This window comes from Mytilus galloprovincialis, chromosome 2 (genome assembly GCF_965363235.1).
Source record: "Mytilus galloprovincialis chromosome 2, xbMytGall1.hap1.1, whole genome shotgun sequence".
Taxonomy (NCBI): domain Eukaryota; kingdom Metazoa; phylum Mollusca; class Bivalvia; order Mytilida; family Mytilidae; genus Mytilus; species Mytilus galloprovincialis.
The window spans coordinates 54,824,896-54,839,529 of record NC_134839.1 but is presented as its reverse complement, the minus strand read 5'-3'; the positions used below and the strand labels follow the sequence as shown (position 1 = coordinate 54,839,529).

Sequence of the window (14,634 nt, the reverse complement as noted above, 5' to 3'; positions counted from 1 at the left end):
GAAAAATGCAGATGTATGTAAAACAGTGCAAACTTTATAAACGTAGTGTCACAATACAATTCGCAATTAAAAATTAAAAGTCTGGAAAAGTACTTTTATATTATAATCAAGCCGTCTTTAAATGTCAGATACCATTTCATGAGACCTTATAGACCCATTAGCCTTCTGGTTTGTATTTCTTAGTTATGATTTACCTTGGCTAAGCATCGAATTGTACATATATATTATTATTGAAAGGGACATTTGCTGTCAATATCATGTTCACTGATTTTACTCAAATTCTCATACTAAATCACATATTCATATTTCAATAAACAGTTAACAATTCATATACTAGATAGTATATATTAGAATTTCTTGCGGTTTTTTTTTAATTCTAAACGCCATCTTATCTACTATCGAGATGACCTCCTGAACTTGTCGACGGTAACATAATATGATCTAAACATAAATAAATAGGTAGCGACCTCGTGATATTCGATTTTCTTTGTCAGTTTGATTTCATGTTATATATAATTTCAGTTAATAAGCGTTTTTCCTGTATAAGAATATATTTTGTAGATCAGTCAATCAAATACTTTATCTTTGTTTCAAATTCGTGTTGATATTTTTTTCCTTTTAATGACTGAACATGCAGAATTAATGCGTAATCCAACTCTAGCTTAGAGGGCTGATTGAAGGTCAAATGAATGCGAATTAAAATGAGATCGAATTGTTCACTCAATAGTGAATAATTCATCATCGATGTTTCTTAGCTTCTTTTGACCAAATTTACCCATATTGACCGCTAAAAGATTTTGTATATATCTCGTAGCTAATGCACCTTTAAGCGGCCCCTTTTGATAATTGAATTTTGACACATGCATAATACCATTAGTAAATTAAAAGCAAACAATATGTTCTTTGAATACAATCTGTACAATATTTGAATTTAATCTTCGAATTTATGATTCACTTCCTTTGAGATTGTCACTGACAGCGATCGTTTAGACATTTATCAATTAGTTATGTGGCTCATACACACATGTTTTGTCTTTCCACAAGTAAAGGTCTATCTCGGGAAGGTCTCTACAGAAAGATACTGGACTGAAAGAAAATATAATAGAACATCTTTAATTTGTAACTCATAATGTGATCTATGTGAACATTATCAGCAGCTGTAGCTGTTATAATTATCAGACATAACAACTTTATTTAAAGTTTATGTGACTACTAAAAGATGGTTGATAAGTGACCAACTGTGATCTGTATGTGTGATAAATCTAGGAGTCTGTAAGATTGTCGTATTCCTATGAAGTTTGGCTTTTACCGACGACTAAGAAATCTGAACATAACAGAAACAACATGGAACAACGCACATGTTTAAAGCAAAAGGGGCATACTTTATATTCATTACAATTTCACCAATACTATGTCCCTCTATGCACCAAATTCATCATCTGTTCTATCGCAAATAGATGGACGTACGATGATGTTTGAAACAATGTAATTAATAAAATGAAACTGTCATAGTTTAAGGACATTTTTTTGTTATCTGTATCAACATCAACACCAAAGAGGAGTGTACTTTATTCTCAGATTTGTGGACTACTGATAATATAAATAATATTTGTTTAAACAAGAAGCTTTGTAACCGCCGGGGAAATTTCAGTATAATGGCATCATGCGGCTGTACATTTATTACTTTGACAATGGTTTTTTGTTTTTCTTAGACTTCTGTTTTGTTTTCCTTCTCTTTTTTATGAACTCAACCAATTTAAAATGTTTGCCGTATTCCGTAAAAAAAAATCCAATCGTATATTTAGAAATATCTTTTTTTCCGTTCAAATGAGTTTCGAGATTTTTTTTATTTCTCATTTGTATTCGTGTGGTACTTGTTCCATTTGTGTCGGACATACAGAGATTCGGTTATTTACATAAATAGAAAAATATGATATAGTGTTATTTCGACTATGGTATTTGAAAATATATCGTTAATTGAGAAAATATTGGGTTTTGTTTACTGTTCATGCAAATTGGCTACGCTATTGACGAACTAATCAAGCTACCTATGCATAACACGGTTATACAAAGTACTCTTTTTTAAGACTAAACAATTTATGCCTGTTTCTCATCTTCACGTATACTATACGCCTTGTTAATAATTTATCAAGATACTTACTTCTTTAAAGATGGAATCATGAATATATCGTATTGCATCTCATTCAATCCAAAATTCGTGCAGTATATTTTGGACAATAGTGAAGTAGATTTTAAAGAGTTCAACTGATCTAAAATGAAAAAAACGTTCAAAATTAAAAGAATTTACAGGTATATAAACAAATATGTAATTGTATATATTCTATGTTCATGCTTATGTTATAAATCACTCAATTTACAAGAGTTTACATATGACTAAATATATTGCTCAAATGAGATATTCATTTATACATTTGTGACTGATCCATTTTAAGAAATAAACATTAACCAAGCTGGAATGACTCAGTGTATTTTTTTAAGTTTAGAATAAAATTGAGAATGGAAATGCTGAATGTGTCAAAGAGACAACAACCCGACCAAGGAGCAAAACCTAGCCGAAGACCACGAATGGGTCTTCAATACAGCGGCGAAATCACGCACCCACACGTGCTTCAGCAGGCCGCTAAACAAAAAAATGTATTGAAGAGTATCTTTGATTTGTGAAAAAAAAAAATCTCTTTTTTTTGTTATTAAATACTGAAATATAGAACATAATGCTACCTTTTGTGAAAGCAAAATCTGGATCAGATGATTCATACCAGTATCGATCTCCAACTTTGAAACGTTGAAACTGAATGCCGATAATACATGAAAAAGTAGGTCCAACACTACCGTTTTCGCCTTCTTCTAAGAGACCGCCAATAAACAAATCAACGTCATCCACTGATCTAAAAAATCAAAATTGGTATAAAGATTTTTATGTTGGTCATGATCGAATTTTTATTTTATGAAAATTCACTGATGTTGATGTGTAGGTAAATTTTTCATACTCGTCGACTAAATGTTTCATATTGAATTTTTTTTTATAAAATAATATTGAACCCTCTTAAAAACCGCTCTTGGCATCATCAGTCCGGAATGGTATGCAATCACAGCTTCATACGTTGCACCCGTTATGACACGCAAAAGTTCGCAGATAAATCTATTTCGGTGATGTCATAATCAAGGAAAAAGATAATTTCGAATGAAATACTTCAAGTTACCTATTAATAACCCTTTTGTTCAAAAGCTTCAATTTAGCAGCAATCCCCAAAAAGAAATATGGGAAATGATAGGTCTTAAATACCGTATAAACTTCTAAATCAATATTTAGATCCTACAACGCGTTTTTGTAGTTTTTGGTGAGCTCATTGGTAAAAAATGTGGTACGAGTTCACGGTAGCTATAAATTATATGATATTTTTTGAAAGCTTCCTTTATTTCACTTAAAATATTACATAATGAATTTTATAAATATTGAAACATTCATTTTAATCTTCATTTGAATTATAAAAAAAAAACATACCTATATACTAATGCAAGATTCGAGCCAAATTTTCCAAAGTCCTCAAAACGTCTCAATTTTTGTAGTCCACAGAATTTCCTCCATTCATTGTATGCAGGAACACCTTGGTCACGTCCTCGTTGTATATTTAAAGCAAACAGATCTGAACCTGGTGGTGACGTGATGAAGAATAGTTTGTCACGTAATCCTTCAACTAGGAAACTGAAACAATATAATTATTTTTCCATTCCGACATTTTTTTCCGATATGTGAGACTGATTTATTTCATGGGTCCGTTTTCCAAAGAAATCTACGAAAATTGGTATCCAACGAATAATAATGAATCCACAGTTGCTAAAGAAGCAAACGGAAGCAAACAGGGTAATCGAAAGTTCTGAATATGATCGAAAATAGCTGAGTTAGGGGAACAGAGGTACCAAAAGATCTGAGTATGATCGGAAATAGCTAAGGAGGCAAACAAGGGTGCACAAAGTTCTGAACATAAATACTACTAATGATGCCAAAGTAGTCGTTCAGGCCCTCTTCCAAATGTTACATCTTTCGTCATCTTGTGTTTTGTAGACTCATGAGTAGTTGTTTCACTTGCAATCATATCATCCTTTTCCCTTTTTTTAAGTATTTTTCATGAATCAAGAAAATACCAGAGTAAGAGAAAAACGTTATTAGTGATACAAATGTAATCAAATAAGAATAAAGTTGGCAATCATGGTCACTGTTTGAACAATTTCATAGGTTGTTTTCAATGCTAATCATGTTTGCAAATATTCTCCAAACCATATACTTACTACAAAAAGCAACATTTGGAACAATATTTGTTTTTAATAAATTTACTTACTTGTCAATTTTTAATGCTGGTTCCGTTGCGAGCCATCTTGAAAGATCTGTAACATGTTTTCCATAGCCGTATTGCCATAAATTAGGACTTAATAAATTATCTTCTATTTTATGTTCGAATATAGTTTTGTAGTCATCTTTTAATTCAGATTGTTCAGCCATTACTTGCGAATGTCCATAACGCCATGGAGCTATTCCAAAACTATTGAGACAGGAGGCGTCAACACTATCATCATAACAATTATCAAAACCATTTGGTTTAGAGTATAAGTTATATTGTCTCATTGTATCTTGATCAACAACAAGTGGTAGAAAATGATTATACGTAATATGTTGAACTTGCGCTATGATAATGCGACGAGTTTCTTGGAAAACCTTTTCATTACTCCAACATGGATTTAGCTCGTGAAGTTGTGTAGATAATCGGTTATGTTCCCTGACAAAAATCAAATGGTTTAAACCCAGATTTGGTGATTCGTGATTTCGCTTGTCGCCTGAAATAGTTAAGTTCATTTAGAACGGAAAATGAAATTGTAGGTACATTTATTCTAAATAATACAAACAAAGGATTACAAAATGACGAAAATTATTGGACATTACACTCAAGTCCATCAACTTTCATCTACATGTTATAAAAAAGACATAAACACAACGAGAAAAACATGGTTCAATATCTTGAATTAGACAGACATAAATTTCCTAGCGACAATATGTTAATATGTCAAAAAAGTAAAACAAACTCTGGCTATTTAACAAATATATGTTTTTGGGAAAACAAAAAAAATACATGAAAATAACTGTAGCTTTTAACTAGATACAAACATGCACTAAGTAATTGAGGTTTGGATGCACATTGATTGTCACGTGCCATACATGAATTTCAAACTGGTGTACGAGAGGAAGCTCTGGACAATGTTTTTTTTATTTCTTTTAAAATTTGTATGTAAATGCATACCAACTTGATAAGAAAATGTTTACAGCAAATCTTAATTCAGTGATATGCACTTGAACAGTATCATTCACGTTAGCTATATCTTATTTCATTTTACAATTCAAACATGTGTAGCCGTACTCAAAGACAGTGACAAAACAACAATTATAGAGAAAGTTTCACAGTCAGAAATTTGTCAGTCATCGGTAAACCAAAAAAAAAAATATATATATATATATAACTATTCCTCTTTTTCAGCCAATCCATATCTGAAAGGCTAAATCTATATCCGCATATAATCTTTAAAAACATATCGGTTTTTAGATAAGATATTAAAAAGACTGATTTTACACCCTGAACATGTATGAAATAATTGCAACTGGACATAATGCAAGCAACACTCAACCAATCAGTCATAATTGTTGATTTTAGGTAGTTTAGGGGTATACCACCATCTTGAATCGTACAATCACAGTAAATAATCGGTCTAGTTCTTCGTCAAATTCTGCAAATTTGTAGACAGATTTGCAATTTATTGGTTACACTGTGTATTTATACAAACAAAATTTTGTTATTCTTTGCATTATCGAAAATGTTTTAACAAATACCAAATGTTTGTGCTTTTAGAATTATTTTTTTCAAATAAGCCATACAAGGGGAAAACTCTTTTAGTACAAAATTTATACTGGACATACAAGGAAATTTTCATTTTTTACTTGTAGAAAGAAAACAAGTTCGGTGACCATTTTTTCTTTTTATTTTCTTAAAATATATTATAAAACCCATCTTCTCATATCTTATTATACAATTCTGTCTCATAGATTTCTTTTCATGCAGAAAAGTGTGGGTTTTTTTTTTCACGAACAATCTAAGCAATTTTTGGCAGTCGTACCTTGAAAAATAGTGCGGTACCCATACTTTTTTTGAAAAAGCTTAATAAAATCTTTATTTTGACAAAGTATAGGAAAATCATGTCATTTTTTCATACCCCTGAACTACTTAACTCAGTGTATATATGAATATGAAACAATTGGTTTACAATTTATAAATTCATATGCATAAAAGGTTTGTAAATTTTATCATATTTGTGGAACATGATATACATGCGACACAATGCTGTAAAAAGGTAATCAAGTGTAACTTAATGACATCAAACAGGTGAAAAAGTTGAACAATGACGATGTGTTTAAGTTCATTTGATAATAAACTGAAGCAGTCAGTTTTATTTTACATCGATTTAACAAAACTCATCATTTTTATCAGAATTGAGATTTAATACGCTAGACACGCGTTTCGTCTATAAGATGTTTGAATAACGTGTGCTGGTTGTTCTTAACTTTACTGTTACCTGCAAATGGACATCTATCATTATTTGTCAATTTTAAACAACTTCCCCCTTTACGTGTTGGTAAAAGGTTTCCTGGATCTGTCTTCATCAAAACTATAAAAAAAGTACATATAGAGTGAACACATCAGATGATTATGATAACCTACATGTTTAATTAATGAATATTTTACGTGATTCTTTTTTCACATTACACAACAACAAAATGCATTGTCATGAAGTTTTCCTACAAAAAATGAGTTTAACTGAATCATATATATTGGAAAATCTTAATGTATATCGAATGGTCTTATTATCGCTATATGTCTGTTTCATTAAAGACCGTCAACTCATAATTTATAAAATCTCAATAATAAACATAGCCATAATATTTTGCTTAGCAGTCCAGAGTTCATATTTAAGAAAAAAAAAAGCATTTGTGCTTAAAGGAAGAACCAAGCAATCAATCATTCCATGTCATCCATTATATCAGCGTCAGAGACCCTCGAGGAGGGACATTTCCTATTAACAAGGGGATAAGATGTACCGCTGTAATAAGTCATCTTTTTAAGCTTGAAAATATGTGATTTAGTCGGGAAATTCATCAGAAATAAATGATAAGGTCAAAAAAAGTGTTTTAACTTTTAAACTACCAATTTTCTTGGATTGACGAAAGCTTGCATTTTCAAGTCATATGGTTTTGAATTGCGGTTTTCATTATACACTATGTCTTCATGCACATTTTTATTTTATTAGGGAATCTTGTGCATGCTGACTGTTGTTTTGTGACATTTGAGCAGAATATTTTGATTTTGTAATTGTGACAGAAAAATAATGTTATCTGATTGACATCTTCTTATTCCAACAGGTGTGTGTATTATTTTTGTTCCTGGAGAGAATTAGTCGCGTTTGTCAGTATCTCCGTATTTTCGATGTTAAATTTCAATTGCAAAGTCGGGACTGGTAAGGAAAATTAAATCCGTATGTATATTTATCATGTGATATGTAGAAAAAGACTGACATGAAACAATTGAAAATTTAAAAGAGAAGAAAAGTTGAACAATGAAAATTCAATTGAGTATATCTACACATTAATGACTTACAGCTATTAGGTACTCTAAGTTCTAAAGTTAAATTATGCTGGTTCCCATATAAAAATGAAGCATCCACGTGGGAGGAGAGCAGATTAATCTGTTCCCAATAAGCTGAAAAATAAAGATTTATGATGAATTGTTGATTGTTCTTTTGTACTTTCATTTGCTTTTGAATTAGTTAAACAGCAAACACACACTGATGTGAATGTTTTAACAGGTCTGCACATTAATATTGAAGTCAGATTTCATGGTAAGATATTATTTTAAATACTATTTTTAAAAGTTGTAATATCAAAAGGGAAAGACGTACTTGTAAACTACAGTAATAAATATACCCCATCCCTTCACAGTACAATACAAAATGATTTCGACGAAAACTATATGTAGGAATGAACATAAACGGCTTTGAATGCGCACATGTTTTGTACTTATTTCAAACTGGATGTGCATTGGTATTCCCTCAAGTAGATAGTGTTTATTTATTGACATACCGTTTAACTGGTACTGTTTCTATAACAACATTTCTGAATCTTAAAAAAATGCCTGGACAGTATCACACACAGCAGAAATGTTTACGTCAGAGTATTGTTTTGTAATGTTTTAAGCGTTTTCGTACTTATATGACTTATAAGATACGTTTGGTGTGAATTAGTTGACATGATAAAAATTTGTTTCGTGTTGTAAAAGGAAAGTAATAAACCGTGAACAGAATAAAACTTACAAGGCAAATATGGGTCTTCTTTTGCAGGTTTTGCTCTTATAAAGTTTTTACATCCTGATGGAAATCGTTCATCACCATAAGAAACATCAAGAGGAAAACATACATCAGGGCTATATAAAAGTAATTTAAGAAATGCTGACCAAATATATTAAATATTTCAGTTTTTTTCCAACAATGATTTATTTTTAAAACAATTGTTCAAAGAACAATTGAAGATCTTTCCAACTTACATGTTGATTTCTAAGATTTAAATAATAAATATATTAAAACTTATTTTTTTTAATAACAAAAATGAAGCATTACTTTTAAAAAGAACTATGTCAGAAGATAATTTATTTTTTTCTCAGAGTAGAAAATAAAAACAGGACGTAGTGCCCTTGATTGCTTAAACTTTTATATTGACACATTTTATATTAAAGATGTCCGCTTTGTCAGATTTCTTTATTAATATACTTGGTAGGGCACTCCTGTAGGTTTTTTTTAATCATTCCGAGGATGTCCAAATTAAAAGCACCTTTTACATTCATACATTGCAATTGTCCTTTAAAACCAATAATGATAAAAAAAAAAAAAAAAAAAAAGATAATTAGAATCTAGGTCATACTTCCCAAAGTTTGGATCTGATCTATTACAACAGTCAATCCCTATGAAAACAAAACAAATATTTGTTCTTAACAATATTACACTGGTTTCTACATCCATACGATACATTTAAATGTCTATTAAAGATTATTACGATATCACTAATCTGTTTATTTTAATTACTTTTTGGTTTCCACAATCTTTTTTCTACATTTCATTGTAGTCAAATTTATTGTAGCACTCTTTTTTTTTAATAATGTGCAAGTTATTTTTCAATTTATGACGCTTAAGCCCTTATATCTGAGATTTTTTATCATATATTGTTGTCAATATAATAGAATTCAATTCAAATGGCATACATGTACATGATTGATTGATTGATTAGTGTTTGCTTAAGGCCACATTAGCGCAAAAAGGCTATAACATGGCAGACATACATGTACAGTGGGAAGTTTTACTAGCTTTAAAACCAGGTTTAATCCTATATTTTTCTACATAAGGAATAGATGTACCAAGTCAGGAATATAACATTTGTTTTCCATTTGTGTAATCGATTTGAACTTTGATTCGGTGTTTTTGTTATTTTACTTTTTTCTTTCTTTACATTAAACATTGTAGTATGTGTTACATTAAATAGATATATACACAGAAAACACTATCTTTTTCAATATTTTGTTTTTACGAAACTGTTTATATTCAATATGCACATAGAATATCAGTTTCATATACAAGTGTCTTGCAGTATCACATTGTTTATCAAGTAATAATTATAAATATCAATTTAAAAGATTCATTCAAATCAATACTTATTAAAGAGGATTAATTAGTTTAATTGAATATCATTTGCCTTGATTCAATTGTATGCTATTTGTTGGATTCTTATCAATAAACTTGTTATAAATATATGTCAAATTATTTGACTATACCTGATGGTATATCCGTTTCTATGAAATCATGCGCCAGTAATTGCCCGAATGCCATGTGTTGCCCTGTTCTGATTTTATCAAACTGATTAAATGGTCCTAATGCAGGATCAGAAGCTACATTACTAACCAGTCGCGGATCGGGAAGTCTGTTCGGAAAACCTCTTGGCAAGCTTTTTCCTGTTGAGAAATTGAAACATTACCTAAACAATTTACGTTTTGATATACATCAATATTTATTATGCGGAATGAATAAATTATGTTGCATGTTATCGGTGATCGAAGTATTAAGAAAACTCTTAACAGTTGACTGACAGTTATACTGTGGATTGATTTAATTTCGTGGATACCAACTTTCATTTCAGGAAAACTTGTATATTCGTGGATATTTAATTTCGTGGTTGTGGCAAAGTCTGCATTCATTCCTTTAGAAAATGTGTCATTCGTTGAACATCTAAATTCGTGGTTCTCTCGTACCCACCAATTTCATGAAATGCGGTATCCAACGAATATTATACCTGCCAGTCGTAGCCAAGGAACTGCATCCAATCCTGGTGTATCAGATTAATCTAAAGTTTTTCGATCGTGCTGGCGTTGCTTTGTAATTTGTTTTTTACTGTTTTGAATCTTTCCTTTCTTTTTTACTTCTTGAAGTCATAAATAAATAATAAATGAATATTACATTATAAAAGTCATTGTATTTACATGAGCAACACGACGGGTTCCACATGTGGAGCAGGATCTACTTTAACTGCTGGGGCAAATGATCTTTGTTTTTCTCATCTCTTAAACATTAGAATTTGAATATTAAAATATATTGATTTCAAGCATCACTAATGAGACATTACTTGTCGAAATGTGCATCTGGTGCACTGACATTTGTATATCTTTTATTTTATAACACCAAATAAAATTTCAAACAAAAGCATTCAATTATTTCTTTAAAAAACACATGATTGTTGTTTGCCAATCAAAATAGTTGAATAAAAAAGGAAGATTTGTTTATTTGACTTACATATCAATATTATATATTCTAAGCTAACTGGTTTTAAAATATACATGTGTTTATATATTAAAAGTTAATCCCTTACCGTCCTCATATGATACCATCGGTCTTCCACTTATATCCTTCAGTCTTCTCTGAGCTGTTCCAGCCTGTCCCCAAGTTGGATGTCTTAGGTTGTTACAAGACCCATCAACTGATCTATAGCGAGCATTCTTTGGACAATCAATTACTGTGATAATAATCATATCCGAAATAAATAAACATGGAACCAGTATAAAAGTTTCATTGTTTTTCAGATTTTGACATTTTGATAAGTTTGAATTCCGCTCGAGGTATTTATCCTCCCCTTTTGAAGGTTATTCAATTCCCTTAATCGATTTTTGAGATCTTAAATTCATTGTCTAATTTTGGCACTCCTAAGATTACACTTGTTACACAGGTCAAATATTTCATTGATTCCAGTCACGTATTGTGAAGCATTTCAATAACAAAAAAACAAGAATAAAATATATCACACGTTCGAGAAAAAATAGATAAATTTGATAATAATGAAATGGAGAAAAATTAAGTTATATCACCTCATCCAGCCATCCGAACAAAGAAAAGAATAAAACTAACAAACTAACTAACTCGATGGGATAGAACTAAGACAAACATATATCTATAAATGGAATTCCGTCACTGAAGTTAGCAAATGCCAACTGGATTTTGTGTTTGCATGCTTTATATTTTTTTGTCGACACCACAATGATCGGAACAAATAAAAAAAATTCTGTTTATTAGCGTAAACCAACAAAAGGGATAAAATTAAAAAAAAATAAAAATAAAATTACCTTTGTTTTACCTGACCTTTTTTTTTTTTTATTATTATTAAATTACTGACTGGAAATGTGCTTACCTTTGTGATAGTAGCCTGAGCTGGCGCTATCGATAATAATCTGCAACGTTGAAACATATCACTGAATAATGCTTTAAAAGTATCTCAACTGACAAGTACAGTAAAACCTGTAAAAACCGGGCGGCTACGGGACCATGAAAAAGGGCCGGTTTGGGCGGTTATCCGGTTTATTCAGGTTTCCGTTTTGACCGGAAGTTAATGACTTGTGACCTCCGATATTTTGCATGTAAAAGTTTTCTCTGATTGTAAATTATATCTGATAAATTAAAATACTTCACTTCGTTTTACATTGTTTGCATTTGCATCACAATGCTCGCGTTTTTTGAATTGTCAATCGAGAGTTTCGATTTACTTCCATGATCATTAATTTGAAATGTTGGAATGGCCGATTAAAAAGCCAAAATATTATCAAACGTAATTCCATCACTATCGAAACGATGTCCTACAGCGTACAATACCAATTGATTGTTGTCATCTGGGTGTTTTTCATTATCAGGGTCATTTGTTTAGGGGTTCACAACAGGGAATCCGGGACTTCGAAATCACGATGTAAATTTCTTACTCCACGATTTAAATTTGTTTATCCAAGTTACAACGTAATTTCACTCCGAGATATATTCGTTGTGTCTTTTCGTTTAATTGACAAGTTTATAATGTTTAAATAAATAATACAGCTCACTACTGTACGATTGTAAGTTCACAGTTTAACACTTGACGAATTGATTATCTGAAAAGCCATATTGTATAAACAAATATGTTTTGAAATTAATTAGACAAACCGGTTTTCACAGGTAATAATTAATGTAATTAAGAGTATTGGAACTTCGTAATTAGACCGGAATTCGGAATACACAAGGTCCGGTTTAAAAAGGGTATTTTAACAAAGACTTTGAAGGGGGAAAATTGGGACTTTCATTTTCGGCCAGAATGGACAGGAAACCGGTTTATTCAGGGTCCGGTTTACTCAGGTTTGACTGTACGTTGTTATCAGGGGTTTTTTATAGTGTAGAAAGCGTATTTTTCTCTTTACAAATAGCATTAAATTTAAAGTCACTGTTCTGTCTTAATGTCATATATATCCCAGCCATGAAAACTATAAGAAGATAATGGTAACCGTATCTCAATTACACAATTACTATTTGAATGATAATATTGACACAGATTAACAACTTCAAACTAAAATAACATGAACACGTGTGTGCAAACGATCAACTTTGTTTCTATCTTTGTCTTGAATTGCAGTGAGTTTTCATTATTTCAGTTTTCATAGGGATAGATGTATTCATTAAAGTTATGTTAACATTAACATGTTTAACCCTGCTGCATTTTGCGCCTATCCCAAGTCAGAAGTCTCTGGCCTTTGTTAGTCTTAATATGTTTTTTTTTTTATTTCAGTTCATGAATGTGTTTCGGAGTTCGTGTGACGTCTATTTTCACTGAACTAATACACATTTATCATCTAAACCGTTTCTAGATACGGGATTTCCTCGCTGTTTTGAAGACCCATTGGCGGTATTGGGCTTTTGTCTGCTCTTTTGTAAGATTGTTATTTCTTTGACACATTCTCCATTTTCATCCTCCATTTTGTTAGCTGAGAATTCGATGCTTACATCAAACACAAACTTACCAACACAGTAGCTACTATAGTGATGTAATACATTTTAACTGAAATAAAAAATGAAATGGACAGTTAGAGAATCACGAATATTGTGAAAAGCAATTTCTTTGGGATTTTTTTTTGTATAAAAATAAGACAAGCACAAGATAAGGGTTTCATAAATATTCATGATAAACATATTAGACATTACAGTTACTTAAATGGGCACTAGCTGTTAAATTCATAGTCACCGATTTGACTCAAATTCTCATATTTGATTTATAACAATGTAAAGCATTTATCCAAACTATCAAAAGTCTAAAATAAACAGTTTACAGAGCATGGGGTAGACAATATATAGGTTCGTTTCGTGTGTATTTTAGTCCAGACGCTATCTAATTAACTATCAATTTGACCTCAGATGACCATATAAGCGATGTAAACATAAATAAAGATATGAATAGATTAAACCAACACGTGCAATTGGATTTTTATAGATCTGTTTGATTTGATTTTATAGATTAAAAATAGATGTTTCTCATTGCTTTTAACCGTATTAGAATGATTTTATGTGCATCGAATTAGTAATCAAATGATTTACCGTAGTTTCACTTTCATTGTTGACATTCTTTTTTCTTTAAATAACCAGTACACGTACAATGCATGCGTTGTCAATCTCTAGCTTGGGGTTAAATTGAAGTTCACATGAATACGGATTTAAAGAGGTCGACTCATTCACTTGCAAGTGAATAAATAATTATCAATGTTTCTTAGCGTAATTTGAAAAAAATTAACCTTTTTGGCTGCAAAAAGCGAATTGTTATTTCACTATTTCACTTTCATTATTGATTGAACAAAAAAAATCAAACTTTAGACTTTTTATATATCTCGTAGCTAGTGCCCCTTTAACATGTATACGTTTTACATCAATTAGAAAATAATTGATGACAGCCGTAGATTTGTTTACATTTAACCATGATTTGGTCATTCATATAAGATTATTTTATCTTATTTCTTAAAATTTAACATAGTTATTTCGTATAATGGTCAAACAATCTGTAAACCTTTTAGTGAAAATCAAATTAAATCTTTTTGAGTTACAGGAAATGTAAGTGAAACTGGAATGTGGGTTTTTTTAACATGTCGCGCCATATCTCAAAAACGAAGTATTATAACTACATCAAACTTTACATACTTCTTA

The 14,634-nt window shown here is 30.8% G+C and overlaps 1 protein-coding gene across 1 annotated transcript; it reads right to left on the bottom strand.

Moving 5' to 3' along the window:
• Positions 1-411: 411 nt before the first annotated feature.
• Positions 412-11,183, bottom strand: LOC143062507 (salivary peroxidase/catechol oxidase-like). The gene is made up of 10 exons (XM_076234179.1): positions 11,024-11,183; positions 9,936-10,112; positions 8,428-8,562; positions 7,716-7,817; positions 6,637-6,729; positions 4,359-4,851; positions 3,524-3,724; positions 2,740-2,906; positions 2,162-2,270; positions 412-1,086 (listed from the first exon to the last, which is right to left on the bottom strand). Exons 1-10 carry the CDS (start codon positions 11,181-11,183, stop codon positions 1,002-1,004), a joined length of 1,722 nt encoding a protein of 573 aa, XP_076090294.1. The 3' UTR covers positions 412-1,001.
• Between the last annotated feature and the right edge of the window lie 3,451 nt (positions 11,184-14,634).